The sequence below is a fragment of the Grampus griseus genome (genome assembly GCF_964374135.1).
Source record: "Grampus griseus genome assembly, chromosome: 14".
In the NCBI taxonomy this organism is placed as follows: domain Eukaryota; kingdom Metazoa; phylum Chordata; class Mammalia; order Artiodactyla; family Delphinidae; genus Grampus; species Grampus griseus.
This window is the reverse complement of record NC_139008.1, coordinates 72,360,627-72,384,310: the sequence shown is the minus strand read 5'-3', so window position 1 is coordinate 72,384,310 and position 23,684 is coordinate 72,360,627. Positions and strand designations below refer to the sequence as shown.

The window sequence follows — 23,684 nt, the reverse complement described above, 5'->3', positions numbered from 1 at the left end:
GCCGCTGAGCCTGCGCGTCCGGAGCCTGTGCTCCGCAACGGGAGAGGCCACAACAGTGAGAGGCCCGCGTACCGCAAAAAAAAAAAAAAAAAAGTCCATTCTGCTTGTCCTCCTTTTCCTAAGTCCTTTTGGGCCCCCATTCTTGCAGCCTCAGGGGGATCCTGTTTGAGAATCAGGATCAGCCTGCCCAGCCTGACACGCACCTGCTACCTGCTGCCTCTGTCTCAAGCTCCACTCCTCCCCACTACGTCCCCAGCCGGGTCTAGTTTATTCTCTGCGCACCAGACCCCGGTCTACTCAGGCACATCTGGGGTGACCCCTGACCCACTCGGCATGCTGCCTGTCCCTCTGCTTCCTGATCTGTTCCTGGAACCCCTGGCTCCCGACTCCAGCCTCCAAGCGGCTCTTCGATTTGGTGAGTGGCCCTGTTCCACCTGGCTTCCTCTTTGGCCAGGCTTGGTGGCTGTCTGCTTGGACTTCATCTACTTCTGGCCACCCTGGCAAACCTGGTCCCTACCCACCTTACCTGCCTTGGATGGGCCACATGGCCACTGTCCCATGGGGCTTGCCCTGCCTCTGCCCAGAATCCAAGACAGCTGGCTCCATCCTGTTCAGGTGGTAACTCTAGACTCTCGTGAACGCGGCCCCCCACTGCCCTCCTCTTGCAGGCCCACCCTGCTCATCACATTGTCCTTGCATCCCTCCTCTTCGCGTCAGCCTTTCACCCTGACTCCTTGCACCTCACGATCACCCTCAGAGTCTCTGGGATCCCGTTTCCAGCCCCACTGACTGTTCTTCTGTAACTCAGCCTGCCTGCGGCCTCTCTGCTCATCAGCCCAAACCCATCTGGGGTGCACCCCGGATCTCCTGTGACAGCCACTGCCACCAGCCCTTCATTTACCTGCCCTCAGGTCTGGCCTCCTGTCCACCAGGTGCCCCTCTCTGAAGCCCTGTGTCTGGTGCTCCGTGTACGCTGGCGAGGAATCTGGGAGCTGTGCTGCTCCGTATCTTTCTTCCCCAGAGCACAGGACAGGAGCTTTTGCAGGCACCCGTGATATCTTATCTAACTGCAAAACATCTAGCTGCAGGTCAGAAACAGCTCCTCTTGTTCTTTTTTTTTTTTGGCTTAAAAGCAACAGAAATGTATTCCTCACAGTACTACAGGCTGGAAGTCCCAGATCAAGGCACCAACAGATTCGATATCTGGTGAAGGTCTGCTTCCTGACCCACAGGCTGCCATCTTCTCACTGTGTCTTCACACGGCAGAAGGGGCAAGGGGTCTCTTATAAGGGCACTAATCCCATTCTCAAGGGCTCCATCCTCATGACCTAATCACCTCCCAAAGGCCCCACCCCAAATACCGTGACACTGGGGATTAAGTTTCAACATATGAATTTGGGGGGGGATACAAACGTTCAGTCTATAGCACTATTATTATTGGAGGTTAATAACAGTGTGCTGAATAGGCACTGTGGAAAGGCAGGGGAACCACGGTGCGGGGGGCAGTGGGGTTAATGCAGTATAATAGAAAACACAAACTGGATTCAGAATCAGGAAATGGGGTTAGTTCCTTACTAACTTGCTCATTAGTCCTGGGCAGGTCATTTAACATGGGCCTCAGTTTCTCCATCTGTAAATAAACTGGTTGGGTAAGGAAATCACTGCTGTTTCCTCATTCCTTCCAACAGCTGACACTCATGGGGCGTGAACGGCCCTGCGAACAGAGTGAGCACAGCTGAGGCCTGTCCTCTCCAGGCGGTCTCCCCCAGGGAGCTGTTTCCCAGCAAACCCACAGGGAGGAGGTCTACCCACGGATGCGTGAGAAGACTCCTCCGGAATGAAATCCAGAGTGACAAGTGTCCCCTCTGGGAGAGCCAGCTGGTGGAATGGGGAGCTCTGCCCAGAGGTCAGAGGCCTGGGCTCTGTCCCCCACCCTGTCCCTGAAGTGTTTCAGGCCTTGGGTGAGTCCTTCCCGGTCCAATCTGGGCCACAGCCTCAGTCTGTGGGAAGAGTTCTCAGGATAATTCTGGAATGAACACATTAGGCAAGAGCCCTCTGGCAGTCAGAACATGGAAGCCAACAAGGTGTACCAGGATGGGATAGAAGAGGTGCCCACGGCAGTCCCATCTCTGAAAGTCCCCACTCTGAGGGCCGGGAGGCAGGCCAAGACCCGCCTCACTCAGGCCTGAGGCTGCGGGAATTGCCTTCTGTTTCTACCAAGAGGAAACAGTATGGAACAGCAGCAAGAGGGAGTCAGGCAAGACATCAGGACTAATGATTCCCGCAGGTTATCGAGCACTTCACATGGACCACCTCATTTAAGCCTCTCACCACCTTTTAAGATTGGCACTATTATTATTAGCATTTTACAGATGAGGAAGCTGAGGCTCGGAGAGGTGGCTTCTGCTCAAGCTGTCACAGCATGTAAAAGGCAGTCTGCCTTGAGGTTGTGCTTTAAATCTCTGTGCTCATACTGCCCGGGTTACAGAGACTGTTCCTGAAGAACTGGAATAGCCTGGGTCCTGCCCAGAAATTGTGCATTGATCCAGGTGATTTCTCAAGGTCTCTTCTTGCCTTAAAGTGATGTGCATTCAGGGAATTCCCTGGCGGTCCAGTGGTTAGGACTCTGTGCTTCCACTGCAAGGGGCCCAGGTTCGATCCCTCGTCGGGGAACTAAGATCCCGTGTGCCCCCAGGCGTGGCCAAAAAAATTACCTATCTAACAAAAAAAAATGATGCGCATTCAACTCAACTGAAACAAGATCCCCAGCACGTGTGTCAGGGGATCAGGACTGTGTATCAGGACCTATGCCGGTGGCTGAAGATATAGATGAAGTCATCACGCAGTGGAGGGCTCGGTCACCTTGTCCCTCCCCTTGGAGCCATGGGCTTGAGCTGTGTCCCATACCCCTTCCAATTGATATGTTAAAGCTCTAATCTCCAGTACCTCAGAATGCCACTGTATTTGGAGAAAGGGCCTTTAAAGAGGTGATTAAGTTAAAATGAGGCTGATAAGGTGGACCCTAATCCAATCTGTCTGGTATCCTTATAAGAAAAGGAATTTTGGAGACATGGAGAGACCCTGGGGGCACACAGGCATAGAGCAAAGACCATGTGGGACACAAGCAGGAAGGTGGCTGTCTGTACGCCAAGGAGAGAGGCCTCAGAAGAAACCAAACCTGTTGATCCTTTGAGCTTGGGCCTCCAGCCTCCACAAGTGTGAGAAAGTACACTTCTGTTGAAGCCACCCAGTCTGTGGTACTTGGCTGTTGCCGCCAAGTTAAGACAAAGGAGGTGGAAAAGTGAACTGACGTGTGGGTCAGATAATTTACGTCTGTTGTACCAGCAGCGATAGCAGGAGAAGTCAGACCTGAGTTTGAAGCCCAGCTCAGCCCCTTATGAGGCGAATGACCTTGGGCAAATGACCTCACTCTACCAACCTCTCACTCCTCTTCTCTCAGGAGAGAATGACATCTGTGTTACCGACCACTTGTGAGAGTCAGCAACGGTATAGGTAAAGCATCTGAAATGGTGCTGGGCCCATAGTAGGTGCTCAATAAACAGCAAAGTAGCCACTATTATTTCAGGTAATTGACACTGGAAAGGCAGATATTATTCATGTTTTCAAATGAGGAAACTGAAGCTCAGAGATGTTAACTAAGTTGCTCAAGGCCACACTAGAAAGTGACAGCCAAGGCCTCCCTCCCTGGAAGCCTAGATTGAGAAAAGCAGAGCTGGAGGCATCATCCCACCTTACAGCGAACCAGAAGTCCAGAGAGGCTCTGCGCCTTTCCTGGAAAATCACAGCAAAACCAGGGATAAAAAGGGGCTGGAATCCGAGGTCGCTCAAGGCCCTACCCGTGGTCTTGCCACTGCTCTGTATCCCCAAGTATCTCGAATGCAGAGGTGGCCTGCCTGCCAGCTTCTCCGGCTCTGGGCACCCCTGGTGACTCCTCCCACCAATTACTAAGTACTCATTGTGAACGCGGCAGAGGACACAGGAATAACTGGCCCAGGACTCACTCGGGAAATCTTCCTGTGGGATCTTCTGATACTTTGGAGGGCGTCCGATCCTGGAGAGAGAGGGACCAGGTCCATGGCAGGGAATCAGGGCCTGGGCTGGCCCAGGAGGACTCGAGGCCCTGCACCCTTGCCCTCCGCACCGGCTGTGATGGCGAGGCTTCTTCCTTAGGGAGAAGCCCGAGAAGTTCCTCTTACGGGCCAAGGCCTCCGTGTCGGACAGCTCTGCCTTCAGCCGGCTCTGGTTCCTCTCGGCCAGCGGGCAGCCCGAGAGGCAGTGGTGGGCTGTGAACTTGCCTGTGACGTGGCCAGAGCCATCACAACCAGGAGTGGGGCACTTTCTGGAGAAGAAGAAGGCTTAAGATGGGCTGAATCTGATAGTTCCCACTTAGCTCTTCCCAACCCTGGCCCCATTAGGAGAGCGGCTGGGTGGGCCCTGGTCGGCCACCCATAGTGGGTATAAAACAGACCCTCTCTGAGCAACAATGCCCGAGGGTCTCTTAGCAGGAGCCCTTCACTCACCGGTGGTGAAAGCTGTACTTGGAGGTCCTGGTCTGTGGCAGGCTTCGACAGCTGAGAGGGGGACAGCCCCCAGGGGAGGCAGAGCTGGGCTCTCTGGGTCCTGGAGGGGCAGGAAGAAAAGGGTCAGCACAGGGCCCTGGCGGTGGGGGCGGGGCTGGGAGAGGAGTCATGCAGGGCAGGGAAGGTCAGCTCCCTGACTAGGAACCAGTTCCCCAGGTGCAAGGGGCCCTGAACCAGGCTGGGACACCACTTCCTGGGTGGATATGGATGTCAGCCCCTCTTGGGGGAATGAGGGCTTGGCTCTCATATTCTCTGTGGAAACCTGCAGGCCATACTCTCTGAAAGGAGGAGAACCCTTGGGGAGAGCACCTCAGGGCCGGTGTGGGCACAGCTGCCCCGGAAAGCCACATCAGGCAGATTTGCATGTTATTCGTGTTTCTCAGTTTTACCCCCAAGACTTCGGTGACCTTTTTTAGGCTCTGCCCACATGCAGAGAACCATCAAGAAGAATCAACACCACATGTGAAACAGACGTGGGTGACCTCTAACCCCTGCCTGCTGAGGGGCCCAGGATCTGATTGAGGGAGCCACACTGCCTTAGCAAACACAGCGCATGCTCGGCGTGGCTCTGCTATTCGCTGAGAGAACTCCCCAGGGGTACAACTACCTCCTAAGCATATGCTCCCAAGTGAGCTTGGCCCTTCACACCTCCAGGCTCCAAACCCAGCAAACTGGGGAGGCCAGAGGCACTGCTATGTGTAGCAAAGACCCCTGAGGTGGGGAGGATGAGGGACCCCAGAGCTCACTGTGGGCATGCTATAGAAGGGGGAGGGGTGCCAGAGCTCAGGGGCAGGGCCGGGCATCAGGAGGAGAGGGCCAGGGGCCCCAGGGGTACACACGGAGAGGAGGCTGCAGGGGATGCCCCGTCTTGGAGCACCAGCCCGCGGGGTGGATGTCAGGGTGGTCGGCATCGATCCAGAAGTCGTAGGCGTGACTCCAGCCATCAAAGTGGAGCTGGGGAGGAAAGACCCTTGGAGGTCAGGTGCTTCTCGTGGAGCCCAGCTCAGCCGGGAGGTTCTCCAGGCTCCAGGAGGCTCTCCCCATCCCTGGGGCCCGTCAGAAGCAAGATCCTGGATTGGAAGAACCAAGGGGCCCACCCCACAGTAGTCTGTCTTGGCCACCACACTTCCCAAGGGTTTCACCCTTTAAGTTAGTTGCATCTCCCATCAATCCTTGGATAGGACAAGGATGATTAGGCCCATTTTATAGGCTCAGAGAGGGGACGTGACTTGTCCCGACTCACAAAAGTAAGTCACAGATGAGGCCAGACTGAGACCCAAGATCTTCAGCCTCAGGTTCAGAGCTCCCTTCCCTGCAACGCACAGCCTCCCTCAAGTCTGGCTCATGCCATGCCCTTGACCACAACCCAGCCTACAGGAGCCCTGCCCAACTGGCCTGTCCACTCCTCCAGCCCAAGGAGCCCAGAGCCACCTTTATCCGATGGTCCTCAACATCCTCCACGCTGGCCACACGAATTAGGGCTGGGTTCCTGCGGTCCACGGCCTCCAGTTTCATGTTGACCAGGAAGCTGTGCGGGGGTCGCTGCGGGGGGACAGCAGCCTTCAGGCCGAGGCCCAGCTCAGCAGAGCTGAATCCCCAAGAGGGGAGCCCAGGTGCTGTGCCTGGGGAAACCACAGCCAAAGGGGGAGGCCAGGGCCCCATTCTGGCTGGCCGAGGGCTCCTCGCCTTCCCGAGCTCAGCTCGGGGCGGGGAGAGATGACTCACCACCTTGAAGGCCCAGGCGGGCACAGCAGAGGCCCCAGTTTCTTCCAGATATGTCTCCCAACAGAAGCTGTCAGGGTCTGGGTAGTCTGGAGGAGAGGATGAGCGCAATGTCTAGGCACCCAGGTGTACTGGGGGAGCTCTCCCCTCCAAGCAGGACCAGGGGCACGGAAAGGACAAAGGCCCGTGGACAGGGGGCTCCTGAGGCAGGGGGGTGCCAGGCAGAAGCAAGCACACCACCTCACAGCTCACAGGGCTTTCTGGGAACCCTGGCCCCTAGCCCCCTCCTTGGCTCTGCTGCTCCAGCCCCGGTCCCATCTGAACCCCTACTGCGTGTGGGCCAGCGTAACACCCCGACAGGGAAGGATACACTTTCGTTGCTCTGGACTCCTGCTCCCTTGCTGAGGTGGGGGTCAACTAACTTTCTTCCCTTCAACCTTAACAGAGTCAGGGTTTGACAGGCCTCTCCTAAGATCAGAGGGTTCTCAACTCCCAGGCAAAGAAGCTAAGGCTCCAGGCCACATCTGTCCCCTCCCCCTGCCCCCTAAAGACCCAGCTAATGAGATACTGGTAGGGGACCAGGGAGAGGGGGGCTTGGCTCAGGCTGCAGGGTCACCTTGTGGAGGGGTGAGGGGCTTTCCTTGCTTCTGGCACCAACCCACTGGGTGGATGTAGGGGCTGCTGGGATCACACCTGAAAGGCAAGAATTATTCACTGTCCCAAGAATCAATCTTGTGAAAATGACTCTATTACCCAAAGCAATCTACAGATTCAGTGCAATCCCTATCAAATTACCAGTGGCATTTTTTACAGAACGAGAACAAAAAAATCTTAAAATTTGTATGGAGACACAAAAGACCCCGAATAGCCAAAGGAGTCTTGAGGGAAAAAAAACGGAGCGGGAGGAATCAGACTCCCTGACTTCAGACTATACTACAAAGCTACAGTAATCAAGACAATATGGTACTGGCACAAAAACAGAAATATAGATCGATGGAACAGGATAGAAAGCCCAGAGATAAACCCACGCACCTATGGTCAACTAATCTATGACAAAGGAGGCAAGGATATACAATGGAGAAAAGACAGTCTCTTCAATAAGTGGTGCTGGGAAAACTGGACAGCTACATGTAAAAGAATGAAATCAGAACACTCCCTAACACCATACACAAAAATAAACTCAAAATGGATTAGAGACCTAAATGTAAGACCAGACACTATAAAACTCTTAGAGGAAAACATAGGAAGAACACTCTTTGAAGTAAACCACAGCAAGATCTTTTTTGATCCACCTCCTAGAGTAATGGAAATAAAAACAAAAATAAACAAATGGGACCTAATGAAACTTAAAAACTTTTGCAAAGCAAAGGAAATTACAAACAAGACAAAAAAAACCCCCTCAGAATGGGAGAAAATATTTGCAAACGAATCAATGGACAAAGGATTAATCTCAAAATATATAAACAGCTCATGCAGCTCAATATTAAAAAAACAAACAACCCAATCCAAAAACGGGCAGAAGACCTAAACAGACATTTCTCCAAAGAAGACATACAGATGGCCAACAAGCACATGAAAAGCTGCTCAGCATCATAATTATCAGAGAAATGAAAATCAAAACTACAATGAAGTATCACCTCACACCAGTTAGAATGGGCATCAACAGAAAATCTACTACAACAAATGCTGGAGAGGGTGTGGAGAAAAGGGAACCCTCTTGCACTGTTGGTAGGAATGTAAATTGATACAGCCACTATGGAGAACAGTATGGAGGGGCCTTAAAAAACTAAAAGTAGAATTACCATATGACCCAGCAATCCCACTACTGGGCATATACCCAGAGAAAACCATAATTCAAAAAGACACATGCACCCCAATGTTCATTACAGCACTATTTACAATAGGCAGGTCATGGAAGCAACCTAAATGTCCATCAACGGACGAAGGGATAAAGATGATGTGGCACATATATACAATGGAATATTACTCAGCCATGAAAAGGAATGAAATTGGGTCATCTGTAGAGACGTGGATGGATCTAGAGACTGTCATACAGAGTGAAGTAAGTCAGAAAGAGAAAAACAAATATCGTGTATCCACGCATATATGTGGAACCTAGAAAAATGGTACAGATGAACCGGTTTGCAGGGCAGAAATAGAGAGACAGATGTAGAGAACAAATGTATGGACACCAAGGGGGGAAAGTGGCGGGGGTGGTGGTGGTGGGATGAATTGGGAGATTGGGATTGACATGTATACACTAATATGTACAAAATGGATGACTAATAAGAACCTGCTGTATAAAAAAATAAATAAAATAAAAATTAAAAAAAAGAATTATTCACTGTCCCAGATGAAACTTCGAGGTCCTAAATCTGCTATCCTATGAGATCAGGGCACACCCTCATGTTACTTCTGAGTGAGAGTGAGACATATGAGGTGAGAAAGTCAGAAAATTCCAACAGTAACTAAAAACTCTAACAGCACCTTAATATCTCAGGGACAATCATGGGTCACAGGGGTTTGCTCATCTTAACCTTGGTACTTTTAGATGAAATATTTAATTGCCGTCATAATTAATAAGTGATGTAGATCAAATCCACAGGGCAGTCAACTGTCCCCCGAGCAATATGTCAGGGCTGGGCTGGGTCTATGTGAAGCCTCCCGCCCCCGCCATCCCCTCCCCATCCCCGTCCCCAACCCCAGGGCCAAGTCTGGGTCCTCCCACTACCAGTAGTCATAAGTGTCATCCCAGTTGTCAAAGTGCACCAGGAAGCGGCTGTCCACCACGTCGGTCACACTGGCCACACAGATGAGGGATGGGTTCATGCGGTCCACGGCCTCCAGCTTCATGCCCACCTGGAAGCCCAGGGGTGGGGGACTCTGGGGGCAAGAAGAGGGGCTGCCATGGCCAGGCCCAGGCTGGCTTGTGCTGGCCCAGGACCCACCGGCAAAGGAAGAGGAGTAGGTTCCCTGGGGGCCATGCCTGGTGGGTGGGCAGGGAGGAGGGTGGGACAAAGAGGCTGAGAAAGAGGGTCCCTCCAGGGCAGAATCACCAACCTCAGCCCTGAGCCACTCAGGAATTTCTGGCCTCCAAGGGACTCTCAGAGGAAGCCTCACTGTGGCAGAAGATGACTGACTAACACGAGGCTACACACTCACCCAAAGAGTCTGCCAGGCTGAGCACAAGCCTCCCCTCCCCAGACAAGCCTGGCCCAGCTTGGGCTGAGGCAGGTGGGTCCACAGAGGCGTGGCAGAGAAAGAGGAGTTGACATGTGAGGCAGGGAGCGGCGGGGGCAGGGCAGGGAGGCACCTGCCACGTGTCAGGCATGAACTCCAAAAACCATCCCCTCCCTCAATCTTTACCACAGCCCTAGGGAGATGGGTATTATCACCCCCATTTTATAAATTAAGTGACTTGCCCAGGACCACAAAGCTGGCCAATGGTGGGGACAGGACTTAAACAGTTTGATTTAAAAATCTGCATCCCCCGTCACAATAGCTGGTAGAAGCCCACCGGTCACACGGGAACCTCTAAGTATGATCTCTGGGGCTGGACTGGGGCTGGGGGTACCTGCCCGTTCCTGGACAGCATGGTACAGCCCCTGGCCCACGGGGACCCTGGGCTTTCCATATGGTAACAGTTGTACTGGGAGTTCCCTATGTATCTCTCAAACCTTTTGCTTGGGATTAGGAGAGATTTTAGCTGCGGGATAAAGTTGCCGGCTGCCTTGAACAGAGAGAAAGACAAGGGGTGAGTGTTGGAACCAAATGGGAAAGCCTCAATGTTGGTCAAAAGGAAGGAAAAAGCCACTCCCACAATACAGGCTTGGACCTGACACCAAGAACTGCAGAGAAACCCAAGCCAAAGAGAAGAATGACACCTCAGTGCCCAGGCTCAGAGGGGGATGTGCGGAGGAAAGGATTTCAGCGGTAGGGAGGAGGGAGGGAACCAGGGGAACCCCGTAATCGGCTTCCTCCTCTGGCCCTGGGCCTGCCCAGTGGGCCCCTCCCATCTGGTGAGGACCAGAGCCCAGCTGGGGGCACCAGGAGATGAGTGCTTGTCTGCTGAGTCAGAGAGACTGGCCAGCTGCAGTGACTCTATCCTGGGAGGCAAATGTCCGCTCACTCAGGGGCACTCACGTGGCTCTGGCTCACAAACAGGTGCTTGGGGGCAGCCTGGGTTCTTGTGCTGCGCAGGTAATGGCTCCAGCTGAACTCCTCCTCCTTGTAACCTGGGCCCCTCGGGGGGGAAGAACAGAGCACCGTGCAGACAGAGGCTGGGCCATGGCGGGCGCACCCCACACTGAAGCAGCAGAATCAGGCAGGCCTGAGGACCCCACAAGCCTCGAGAACCTGCCCAGGGAACCCCTGCCGAAGCAGAACACAACCTGGGTGGACGTCCGCTCAAAGGGCAAGGGCAAAGCAGAAGCCCTGGGGCCGAGGCATAGCAGGATGAGATGCAGAGAGGCTGGCTGTGCAATGGGAACAGGGAAGGAGCTACCAACAGGAAGGGGGGGGGCAGGTCTGGGAGGCTCACTGCCTCACTGGGACCAACCCAGCTAGGCCTTACCTTTGGGGGGCTGCAGCTTGTGCCCCGTCTTCTCGAACCAGCCAGCGGGATGAATGTCAGGGGAACTGGCATTGATCCAGAAGTCGTGGCACTCGGAATACCCATCGAAGTGCAGACGTAGGCGGTAGCCACATACCTGGCCCCACGAGGGGGAGGGAGGGAAGCAGTCGCTGCACTCCCCTTCCCTCACCTCTCCTGGCCCAGCCTGGTGTCTCAGGGGCTCTGGTGCTGGCAGACTCCCCACTCCACCTCTCCTCATCCCCAGGTTTCCCTGCATCCTGCACTTTGCCCCACACCCTCCCATCCTGCAATGAGGATGGTTCACATACTCATGAGCCCTGAGCTCTGGGCACAAGACGGTAGATTCTAAGGCACTCTCTGGCCCCTCTGAACCCTGGATAGAATCCCAAGGGCAGTGACCAAGGCTCAGGCCTGCTCAGGGCCCCCAGGGACCTTTCCTTCTGCTACCTTCTCTCACTGCTCAGACCTCAGCAAGCTGATGGCGGCTCCTTGAGCACGGCGCCCTTGAACGTGGCATTCCATGCCTCAGTGCTTCCGCTCGCTTTGCCTCTTGTGCCTGAACATCCTATTCATTCACAACTCATCTCTCGAGACTCAGCAATGGAGGCCCTTCCTCTCTGAAGCCGCTCCTGTCCCCTCAGTGCCCCCCTGCTCACATCTGTCATCTCCCCTGTGGGCTGTGGCCGTTTATCTGGCTGATTCCCACACAACGGTGAGCTCCTAAGAGGACAAGGACCTTGTTGGACTCGAGCCACCATCCCCGCCCTCAGGAGCGCTCCTCCTCAGTAACATCACCACCCCGACCCTTCGCCTGATTTCTGTCCGATTTTTAGCTTTCTGCGCCTTCCCCTCCCCTTTCTGAGGGCAGTGCAGTGCCCCCCTCATCTGAGTCCGAGCCCTCCGTGCCCCTGGCTGGCTCCTTCAAGCCATCCTGAGAGGCGTCACCAGGATGGGGGTGCCAGCCTCAGCTCACCTCAGCCACGGTGAGGATGAAGTACATGCTTGGGTGCTGAGGGTCAATGCCTTCCAACTTCATGCCCGGTTTGAAGCCATTCTTGTTATGAGTGACCACCTGGTACTGTCAATGCACAGATGGAAAAGGGCTCAGCTTCCCTCCAGCCTCACCCTTGCTTAGTGCGCGCGGGCAAAGGAACTGCCTTGGGGCTCCACCCGCCCAGCACTACCAAAGGGGTGACTTATTTGGGGGTCTTTAGTGCAGGGATCCAAAGCAGGACGGACTAGCTCCTAGTTCCCTCGAACAATGGATTTCGGGACTCTCTCTTACCCAAGTCATGGAAAGATCAGAACTGATTAGAAAGCGCCAGAACTCAAAAGTCTGCAGGCCCAGGGATGGGTGAGCCTGGGTCCCACTCCCCTATTTCTTCCCACCGAGGAAGCCCCTTACAGTGAGCCCTTCTCTACTCTGGGCCCCTAACGAGTCTTTCCACCTTCCATTGTGCAAGTCCTTTGAGGGATGTCAGACACAGAAAACACCAGAAGGCCTGAGTTTGGTGGCGAGTCCCTGGACTGGGAAGACAAGCTCTTCCTAGGAGGAAAGTATGTGACTCACGTCCTGGAAGAGGCTGACGGGGGCAGTGATGGCCTTCTGTTCCTCAAGGTAGGATTCCCACGACCAGCCTTCCTTCTCCCCGGAGGCTGTGGGCAGGAGACAGACAGGCTGACCCCTGGGCTGCTCCTCAAATACCATCTTCCAACCCAACTCTACCTTAACCTCCAAAACAAACTTTTGTCTGTGATTACGAGCTGCCCTCTAGTCCCACTCAGCCATGAGGTGCCGCACACAGCGGGCTGTACCAAATTCTGTCCGCCCCGTCCCACCCCAGCCCACTGTCAGCAAAAGCACTTCGGATTAGGGAGCGACTAACAGAGGTTAGAGTCTCAACCACAGAGGGACGAAGCTGCATGACAAATCCTGAGCCAGAGGACTTAATCACAGCAACACCTAAGCTCACCGGGAAAGAAGAGGAAAAAGAGAGATGGGAGGAAAACATGCAATGAGGAAGAAACAGAAGAGACCACACAGAAAGAAGAAACCCCCTTTTCCCGAGTCTTCTTCCTCTGAGCACTGACTGACAGGCTCACACAGAGACAAAATGTATGTATGTGTGCTTGGCGTGCCCACAGAGTAGAGAATGATTACACACACACCCCCCAGAGTGCACACAAACACACACTCACACACACGTACTTTGGTCAGAGCCTACAGCCCTCGGAGTCTCCAGGTCCTGGGGAGGGGGAGCTGAATCTCCCTGTGGGACCTTCAATTTAGCCTGAGATGGAGTCCTGGCCTCCAACACAGAGGCGAAACATCCTTTAAAGATGGGAAAAGCTGGCAACATGTAAGGTAAGCTCCCAACGTCAGCCTGAAAAAATTTGCCACAATCAATTCATATCGCTTGGGTGAATAGCTCCAGCTTCTTCTAGAAACTTCCGTGCCTCAATTTTGTCATCTGTCAAATGCAGATCACTTTGTCTACCAGAGAGGGTCATCAGGAAGAGCAAGTGAGAGGCTGTGAGTAAAAGATCCTTATGAGATGCTGGATCCTTCCTAGGTCTCCACGAAGGCCGTCTGGTCTGGACTCTCGCTCTGCCTAGCTCTGGCTCGCTTGGCGATTGCTCTGGGTCATTCTGGTGTGGAGTGGTTTGTCACTCAGGAAGAAGCTTTTTCCTTAATTGGAACGTACGTGGCTCCTAGGAGCTGCCTAAGTTCACCAGTCACTCCACTGAATCTTGAGATCCCAACCATCTAACCCAGATGGGCCAAAGCAGGTATTTTCTTCACCAACAGATCAACTAAGCCAGGAAACTGAGACCTACACCGACACAGCAACCTAGAGCACTTCCAACTCCCCTTTGCTCTTCCAGCTCCCCTTTGTCCAGAGTGAAACCTGGGTCGCCCCTTAGAATAGCGGTCCCCAACCTTTTCAGCACCAGGGACCGGGTTTCGTGGAAGAGTTTTTCCATGGAGGGGGGTAGGGGGATGGTTCAGGTGGTAATGTGAGCGATGCGGGGGTAAGGGGAGCGGGAAGCAAGGGAAGCTTTGCTCGCTTGCCTGCCATTCACCTCCTGCTCTGCAGCCCAGTTCCTAGCAGGCCGAAGACCGGACCAGGGGTCGGGGACCCCTACCTTAGAACACATCACCCACTACAGTCCCTCAAGAAACTCTCACTGTTCCCACTCGGTCCTCATCTGGACTTACGGTGTAGGGGGAGGGGCAGGGAGGAGGCTTCAGGATGCCAGGCTTAGCATCACCTTGCTGTTTCTGGCCACTGGCATTCCACATCATCCTGCATAATACCTGTTTTTTCAAATCACCAGTACTATTTACCAATCCCTTTACAGCACCCAGTTCTCTGTGGATGACATCTAGCTTTTTGTCTCACTCTTCCCAAACTATAACACAAGCCAAGGAGCTGATTAGCTGTCAGATTCCTCATCTCAGGCACCTTGGCCCCGCCTTGGCTCTTTCATTGCAAGTTCATTTCTCTTTAGCCATACTCCAACATGGCCAAGCTCTAAGCCCCTCATGCCATAGTAGAGACCTCTGACATCTTCACCTGCCACCCTCACACTCCCATCCTTACCCTCCCACCCTCCCCGCCACTCCCCTCCCTGGGCCTTTATTACCTGGATTCTCTCGTAGTCATAACGCATATTTACAGTTTACCATCGCCCGCCCCTTCCTTCTACCTCAACCGTTCCTTTGATCATGTAGGGGTACCTCCCATGTACCGTGTCTGGTGCCAGAAACTGGGGGTACAGGGATGGTTCAGAGACTTCATATACATGGTCCCCTTTAATCCTAACATTGTCTGGACATGATAGGCAGGGCTGGTAGTAATCCTTTTCACAGATGGGAAAAGAGATTAAATGTAATCCACTAGAGAGAGGCCTGACCACTAAACCTTTTAGTAATGACTAGACTCCCTCCCTGACCAAGCCCCCAGCCTCCTCCAGTTTCCTGCATCCTTTTTCCATGGTGAACAACTGGCTGAAACTTTAGGCAAATCCCCAAGCTCAAGTAGGTCCCAAAGCTCCCGTGCATGTTTGTATAGTTTGTGTACCATACATAGGTGCCCAGCCAAGAGGGTGAATGGGGGCTGGAATCTAGCCTGGCTCCTTGCCAGGCCACGTGGCTTAGTCTGCTATGAAGACACGCTGACTTTTTCTAATTGGTCTGTTCCAAAGGGGCACCTGTTTATAATTTGCACAAAGGCACCATATAGGCTGGCTGTAGCACCAATCCTCTCTTGATTTCCAGAAATGTTCCTTTGCTTATTTCTGCTCCCTTAGACTAGACGCCCCTGGCTAGCACTTTCTTAGCAAGGTCAGGCTGTCCAAAACCAAACTCGCAACTTCTCTGCCAAAGCTTCTGCCCCTCTCAGTATTCTCTATCCTAGTCAACAGCACCACACCGTTCATCCAGTCATGCAAGCTGGAAGCCTGGGAGGGATCCTTTACATCTCTTGTTTTACTCCCCAGGATTCTTTAGTGCCTGAGTCCTACTGATTGCAACTCCTAGCTATCTCTTGACTATATCTCCACTTCTCCATGTTCTCTGTCCTTCTTGTTTTGAACCTAGTCCTAGAGCCTCTTAATTTACTGTGCCTAAAACTCAGTTTGTTGCCAGAATCTCTAAAATAAAAATTAGTTTGTTATTGTTTTGCTTTGAGGTCCTCAATGGCTTTGGATTTCCAATCAAAAACCAAAAATCCAAATACCTTTCCACACATACAAACCCCTAGTGAACTAGCCTCATCCTGCATTTCCATGCCTCTGTGCCTTTGCACATGCTGATCCCTCTGTCTCAGAGGTTCTGTCACCACCCTGTCCCATCCTCCTATCTTTTTCTCATCCTTCAAGACCCAGCCATATCTCTGGCACCTAGCATAGGGGTTTTTTTGGTTTTTTTTTTTTCCGGTACGCGGGCCTCTCAAAGCTGGGAAAAAAAAGAAACAGAGAGAAGGCACACGTAATAATAGGAGAAATTTTAAAAGGGATATCACTACATATCCTGCAGACTTCAAAAAGATAAAGGGATATTGTGAAGAACTTTAACATTCTTTTGACGAATTCCCTTCTTAATCACCCAGTCTTAAGCCTACTTCTACACACTAATGAAATTGCTCTCTTGAGTCACCAGGGCCACAATCCAATGATCTTGTCTTATTACTCAACTCTCTTGATCTCCATGTGCTACCAACCACCTGTTCCATCTCAGCATTTCCTTCTTGCTGTACTTTCTTGGCTGTATCTTCCGCCTCTTCTACTTCCATTACAGGTTTTTCTTTCTCCCACCCTAACCCTGCTCATTAATGGTGGATCCCTAGAAATCAATATAGTACTTCCCTCCCATCTTCTCTCTGGAAGCTTCTTCAGCATGGCTTCAGCTTTTTCAGTAGAGATAATTCCCAAATGAATGGTTCTAGCCAGACCTTCCACTGGAAGGTCAACAGGAAAGACAAAAAAATGTAAAGAACAGAGCACCATGGTTCAAGAACAACCGATGACAAGCAGTCATCAGGATGCCACCATTGGCTGGTTCTTTTCATTTTAAATTGCTACAGATACATCTCTGTATTTATCTACTTCTTATAGAGCATGGTTAGCCAATTCATAATCAGTTCATTTTAAGACAGAATGCTTAATGAAGAGCCTGTTACGTGTGTTCCAAAAGTATAAGGGATCTATGCCTGGGAATACCAGACTCAAGAGGTTGGGCTCCATAATGCTGTGCTCTACTGTTTATCCAGCCCTCAGTTTCTATGGAGTATAAATGGACTCTTTTCAAAATCTAATGAAAGCCATGGGCCACCTCCCCAGGAAAATGAGCAATTCACAGAATTTTGCATGTAAATTTAAGAGGGCACTGCTGCAAGCGGCATACTGATCAATGTCTTGTACTGAATCACACACTTATATTCTCAACTTGTTCCCCAACTCTGCATGGCACTCCTTGTATTTTGATAGGAAACGTGTTTCTTATACCCAATTTGAAAACGGCAAGGATCTGAATAAATATTTCTCCAAAGAGAATATATAAATGGCCAACAAGCATAAGAAAAGATGTTCAACATCATTAGCCATCAGGGAAATGCAAATCAAAACCACAAGAAGAGGAACTTCCCCAGTGGTGCAGTGGTTAAGAATCTGCCTGCCAAAGCAGGGGACATGGTTCAAGCCCTGGTCCGGGAAGATCCCACATACCACGGAGCAAGTAAACCCGTGCACTGCAACTACTGAGCCTGTGCTCTAGAGCCTGTGAGCCACAACTACTGAGCCCACGTGCCACAACTACTGAAGCCCACGCACCTAGAGCCCGTGTTCTGCAACAAAGAGAAGCCACCGCAATGAGAAGCCCACGCAACGCAATGAAGAGTAGCCCCCACTCGCTGCAACTAGAGTAAGCCTGCGTGCAACGACGAAGACCCAACGCAGCCAAAAACAAACAAACAAACAAATAAATTTATTTAAAAAAAGAACACACAAAGAGATACCACTCCATACCCACTATGATGGCTATAATCAAAAAGACAGTTAATAACAAGGCTTGGTGAGAATGTGGATAAACTGGAACCCTTATATGCTACTGGTGGGTATATAAAATGGTACAGCCACTTTGGAACACAGTCTAGCAGTTCCTTAAAAGGCTAAACATATGACCCAGCAATTCCACTCCTAGGTATATACCCAAGAGTAATGAACACTTATGTCCAGACAAAACTTGCACACAGATGTTCATATCAGCATTATTCATAATAGCACCAAAGTGGAAACAACCCATATATATTCATCAATTGATAAATAAAGTGTGATATATCCATACAATATTGTTCAGCAATAAAAAAGAGATGGAAAAAAAGGGATGAAGTACTGATACATGCTACACATGGATAAACCATGAAACACTGTGCTAAGTGAAAGAAGCCAGTCACAAAGGACTACATGTATATGATCCCATTTATATGAAATGCCCAGAACAGGCAAATCCATATATACAGAAAATAGATTGGTGGTTGCCTAGGGCCGGATGGGAATTGGTGGTTTGGGGGGAATGTCAATTAATGGGTACAGGGTTTCTCTTTGGAGTTATGAAAATGTTTTAAAATTGATTGTGATAATGGCTATACAACTCTGTGAATCAACTAAAAACCACTGAATGGTACACTTCAAATGAGTGGACTATATGGTATGTGAATTATATCTCTATAAACCTATTAAAAAGCTGTTTCTTGGGAGTTCCCTGGTGGCCTAGTGGTTAGGATTCCTAGCTTTCACTGCCATGGCCCAGTTCGATCCCTGGTCGGGGAACTGAGATCCCACAAGGCGTGCATCGTGGCAAAAAAAAGAAGCTGTTTCTTGTAAAAATATGTATAAAGCACTAACTGTAAAAAAATGGATATGTTAGACATCATCAAAATGAAAACTTTCTGTTCCTCAAAAGACATCATTCAGAAGAAAACAAAAAAGCTAGCCAAAAACTGGGAGAAAATATTTGTAATATATACATCTGACAAAGGACTTGTATCCAGAATATATAAAGAATTAATAACAATTAATTCAAATAATTAAGACAATAACTCAATTTAAAATGGGTAAAAATATATGTCTAAAGTAACTATAAGGAAATAGAACAGGATGCTTGTAGCATTGCTCTGAATCTGAAAAGGCTATAACAAGTTGACCCCAAAGAGTGCCACTGCTGATACTTGACCTGGATGTGGGCAGGATGAGAGATGAAATGAGAATATCAGTAACTGTTAAAATTATCAGAATAGCTATTAACGACTATATAAATTATTAAGACTTTTGCAATGGTGTGTTAGAAAATGATGCTTCATTGGACTTCCCTGGTGGTGCAGTGGTTAAGAATCTGCCTGCCAATGTAGGGGACATGGGTTTGAGCCCTGGTCCGGGAAGATGCCACATGCCATGGAACAACTAAGCTCGCGAGCCACAACTACTGAGCCCGCATGCCACAACAGCTGAAGCCTGTGCACCTAGAGCCCGTGCTCCACAACAAGAGAAGACACAGCAATGAGAAGCCCACGCACCGCAAACAAAGAGTAGCCCCTGCTCGCCGCAACTAGAGAAAGCCCGCAGGCAGCAACAAAGACCCAAAGCAGCCAAAAAACAAATAAATTTAAAAAAAGAAAATGATGCTTCACACAAAACAATTGAAAAGGTGAAGGAGATATATGGAAGAGAAGGCTGAGTGTGTGTACATGAGTTACATGGCTCTAACTCTTAAACTATTGGAACATTCCATCAGGACTAGATACGTCAGGTCTGTAGAACATGAATCCAATAGGGTAGCCATCAAACTACCAAATAGAATGTAGGTAAAATACAGATTATCCACACACACAGGACATGCAAGCAGCCCTGCCACCTCCCCCTCTACCCCCAGATTCTTCTCCCAAAAGATCCCAAAAATGAGTGGAAAAAGATTTTAGCCATAAATGCAAACTTCTGTCTACTGACAAAGTTTCTTCCCTCGAAAAAAGGCGGAAGGGAGAAAATATCCAGAAACAAATGCCACACTGATGTTCACGGTTGAGACGGTGAAATGTATGAATCAAAAGATAACTTTAGACTGGTCAACAGGAGCCAGGTAAAAAAATGCTGGTTTAAGAATGTATTCCTGGGGAGGGAAGTCCCTGGAGGTCCAGTGGTTAGGACTCCGTGCTCTCACTGCCGATGGCCCAGCTTCGATCCCTGGTCAGGGAACTAAGATCCCACAAGCCACACAGTGCGGCCCCCAAAAACAAAAAAAGAATGTATTTCCTTAAGAAAGATAGAGCAGTTGAGCCAACCGCAGTTAGACACTAACTCCTTCCTCTATTTAAGACTTAAGATGCCATAAACCAATGAGAGCTAAGACTTTGGCTTCTGATGTGACAGCCTCGGGTGAAAGAGAGAGCGGTGAAAATCTGGTTTGGCTAAGATGGGCAAAATATGGAATAGGCACGATAGAGTTCAGAGCCCTGGACACAGATTGAACTCTTCTGTATGGCACTGGAGCCATCAAGGCAGAATGATGCCCTAGAACTGACCTCGCTCTCTGGTTCTCCCTGGGACAGGAAAGACAGTGACTCATGCAACTGAGCCATGGTCCAAGAGGAAGCACCAACATACAACTCCTCCATTCATCCACTGAACAAACACATGTATTGAGAGTGTACTCCACACCAGCCTCTGGACTAAGGACCAGGGATACAGATGCTTAGTAGAAGAGATTCGGTTTTGAGGGAGGAAGATAGACATTGCTACCCAGTATCTAGGCGATTATAAGTGCGATAAATGTTACTTGGCTCCAGTTGGCTGTTGTCACATGGCAATGTGGAGATGGTAATGGAGAAGACCTGAGGGCCAGAGCTAACTATGAATGACCTTTGTTCCATTTTTCTTAGAACTGAAGGGTCAGAATGGGGGCCCAAATAGCAAGGTCAGACCAATGACCGGTACGGACTTGCTCACGCCACCACATGCTGCCATTAAAGGCTGCTTAAGTCTTTGGATATTGTGAGGCCTGCTCGCAACTGGATAAAAGAGGATAAACACACACATGATATAACCCCCAAGAACACACATATACTGATGCACAAACCAAAACCACCGTCTCTCTCTGTCTCTCTCATTCTCTCTGTCACACACGTGCTAACTTATGGTTATCTGTATATGTACAACACACCATCACAATGGTAACCCGCACTCCCAGCCTCACACTTCCGAAGGTGTATCCACACATGAATATAATATACACACGGGCCATCATACCAGGCTGGCTGCTGTTCCACTCCTCACTTTCTGGGGTGCTAGTGGTGGGCTGTCCCTCTGAATCCTTTCCTTCTTCTTGCTTCTCCTGTGGAAGGCAAGCCAGATCCCAGCTTCCTGTCCTCGTGCATTGGCGTGAAGCCTCAGCCTCTATTCCTGGCCCCTGCCTAGCTCTCTGGTCACATGGTGCTCTTCCCCAAACAGATGGATATTCTTCTAGGCTACCAGCGGGAACACAGCTCTGGCAGACAGTCCCTTACCACATGGGCAGAGACTCACATTAGCACACCCCCCCCTAGTTACACAGCCTGACTACAATTCTCCTCATTCCCAGGTGGGGAAACTGAGGACACAAATACTTGCCCTGTGCCAATTTTGCCTGCCCAGTGGAACTTTCATGCTCTGTCTTCTCCAGCTTCTCTGCAACTAGAGCCCTGTGCTCCCTGGCCTCTGGCTCAGAGATGGGGCTCCAGTGATGAAGCTTTCCATCTGCCTGCACATCTACTTGGTTATTGATTCATGTCAATGTGACTTAGCCCTGCCACTAGACTGAGATGGGAGGTCTAGAAAAACAGGAGAGCGGTTTATTTATTTCCCTCCAACCAAGTACAGGATCTGACTCAGGATGGGACCCCAAAATATGATGAGTGAGTCACTATGTGTCTTCTCTAGCCCAGCCCCACGATCTGGATTAATGGAGGGGATAGTGGAATTGAGGTATAGCCTCTAGCCTCCCCCTCCCCTCCCCAAGCCCTCTTCCTACCATGGCCTCCGGCTCCGAATCCTCCTCAGATAGGCTCTGATATTCCCTATGCTTCCTTTTCTTCATGGGTTTGAGGAGCTCAGAAGCGCTGGTGCAGGAGTTGTTCTGGCCTGAAGAGTTCTCCACTATGACTGACCTGAGGGAGGGGCAGCCTGAGGGAAAGAACTACCCACCCTGCACCATCCACACCCTCTCCTAACCCCTGAACAGGCGTGGGGCTTTGAGGCCCGCAGGCAGAGAAGAAGAGGTGAATTCCCTCCCCCTTACCGCTCCTGGAACAGCTGGGGGCAGCCATCATTGGAGGCCCCAGGATCTGGACCAGCGCCTTGCTGAGGCCCACACGCCTGGCATTGGCAGGTGCCATCATCCTCTGGCGGGTCCTGAGGGTTATCTCCTGGAGGGTCCTGGGGGAGGTCTTCTGCAGGGGGCCAAAAGGGTCTCAGGCCTCCCACCCATCACTTCCACACTCAGGCTCCGCCCACCTCGGAGCCCACGCTTGGCCTCCCCTTTGGTCCCCCCACCTTGGGCTCCCCTACTGGATAGCCCCATCTACTTCCCCTCCCACCCCACCCCACCGGCCCGCAGCCTTCTCCGCCCCAAGACCGACCCGTGGGCGTGGGCACACCTGCTGGCACCCGGGCCACGCCCCCTCGGGCCACGCCCCTGGCCATGGCTCCTCAGGGAGTTCAGGGCTCCCCCTACTCCCACAGGGGCCCAGCTTCGGGCCTTGGGCTCCTACCCGGCTGCTGGGGGCCCGCATTGCCACCTCCCGCCAGGGCCTCGCCATCTTCGTACTCGGCCACGCCTTCCCGCCGCAGCTCGGGGCTTGGGGGCTGCTCCGCTCCTACCATGTTCGGCGGTGAGTATTCGCTTATCTGAAACTGGAGTGCGGAGGGTCAGAGGACCACGGCTCCTGTACTGGCCCTTGACCCACCCCTAGTCAGCATGGTCCTTCTCCAGCCGCCTCACTGCAAGCCACGCCCCCGGAACCCATTCCCCATAAGCCGCGCCCCTAGGGCCCCGCAAATGTCTCGTTTGGGGAGGTCTGCACTCCAAGCCACGCCCCCAGAGTCCCTCACTCCAAGTCCCACCCCCAGAATCCTCCCTCTCGGCCAGCTTCCCCACCTTCCGCCTCAGGCCCCGCCTCCAGGCCCGCAGGCCCCGCCCCACAGCTGCGGCTCGCTGGACCCCCCCCAATCCTCACAGATACTGACCCGCAGGCCACTCCTAGAAGGCGGGGCCGCGGCCTCGGTCCACTCCAGGAGCCGCACTGTGCCGGCGCTGGGGCTGGCCGCCGGCCCAGCGCTTAACTGTGGCAGAACAGTGGCGGTGACAGGTACGCTGCCAGCCACTCGCTCTGAGGTGCCCACATGGATCTGCTCCCGCGGAAAGCAGGACACATCCAGGGCACTGCTGGGCAGACCAAGGGTGGCTGAGCTGGCTGCGAACAGATACACGGACAGACACGACACAGATGAGCCTGGTGGCCCTGCCCCAATCTGGCCATGCATGTGTGCAGGCAGGTGAAAAGTATCATCTCCTCCCCAGGACCCACACCTGCTTGGGCAGGTATGTGGGTGCTTCTCTTCCCCAGACCCCTGGCTATGCCCACCTGGAATGATAAAGGCAGCAGCGGGCAGGTGAGAGCCTGAACCTGGGCTGTCTCTGGCCACCAGGTGCACGCTGACCTCCCCTGTGGAGGGCCCCTTCAGTGTCCTCAGCATCTCTATTTCCGCATGCCCCTCCATCCTGGTAGGCCTACAAAAGGAACACAGCCCCCAAGGTGATCAGGGAGGTAAGAGACCTCCTTGAGGAGGAGCTGCCCACCCACAGAGAAAAGCCTCAGGGCTGAGGGGAGCAGGGTGTTTTAGGAGCCCAGCATCAAGTTTGGCTCCTGGCTCTATCCAGGTCACTCAGGTGAGGGCTCTGGCCAGGCCCTGCACCTCCCCCAGTCTCTGTAAGATGGGCATGTGTGAGGGTGCTTTGTAAACTGATGTGTACACTCTAGGGAGTCTCGGGCAGTGTGTTTCAGGCCAAGGTTCTGTCTGGCCAGCTGTCTCATGGCACAGCCCAGGCCAAGTCCAAACTCCCCCTCTTTCTCAACCCCCACCTCCATCCCCAATAGAATCACTCCCTTCTCCCTCTGGGGATTCAGAGCCTTCAAGTACCAGATTCTCCTTCACTCATACACGTTCATTTTCCTGGG

The 23,684-nt window shown here is 51.8% G+C and overlaps 1 protein-coding gene across 2 annotated transcripts in view; it reads right to left on the bottom strand.

Annotated features, from left to right (window-relative positions):
* The window catches only part of L3MBTL1 (L3MBTL histone methyl-lysine binding protein 1), a gene marked incomplete at both ends in the record, with an annotated part of 29,502 nt that extends 6,276 nt beyond the window's left edge, over positions 1 to 23,226 (bottom strand). For both annotated transcript variants that reach the window (XM_082670339.1, XM_082670340.1), the window contains 18 exons: positions 4,023 to 4,072; positions 4,163 to 4,360; positions 4,542 to 4,641; positions 5,441 to 5,555; positions 6,033 to 6,143; positions 6,327 to 6,412; positions 6,940 to 7,016; positions 9,055 to 9,206; positions 10,467 to 10,558; positions 10,897 to 11,032; positions 11,891 to 11,995; positions 12,488 to 12,573; positions 20,719 to 20,803; positions 21,479 to 21,614; positions 21,746 to 21,896; positions 22,218 to 22,359; positions 22,693 to 22,919; positions 23,091 to 23,226. In XM_082670339.1, coding sequence (XP_082526465.1) covers positions 4,023 to 4,072; positions 4,163 to 4,360; positions 4,542 to 4,641; positions 5,441 to 5,555; positions 6,033 to 6,143; positions 6,327 to 6,412; positions 6,940 to 7,016; positions 9,055 to 9,206; positions 10,467 to 10,558; positions 10,897 to 11,032; positions 11,891 to 11,995; positions 12,488 to 12,573; positions 20,719 to 20,803; positions 21,479 to 21,614; positions 21,746 to 21,896; positions 22,218 to 22,359; positions 22,693 to 22,919; positions 23,091 to 23,226 — 2,185 coding nt within the window. The remainder of the gene's footprint in view (positions 1 to 4,022; positions 4,073 to 4,162; positions 4,361 to 4,541; positions 4,642 to 5,440; positions 5,556 to 6,032; positions 6,144 to 6,326; positions 6,413 to 6,939; positions 7,017 to 9,054; positions 9,207 to 10,466; positions 10,559 to 10,896; positions 11,033 to 11,890; positions 11,996 to 12,487; positions 12,574 to 20,718; positions 20,804 to 21,478; positions 21,615 to 21,745; positions 21,897 to 22,217; positions 22,360 to 22,692; positions 22,920 to 23,090) is intronic.
* Positions 23,227 to 23,684: the final 458 nt, after the last annotated feature.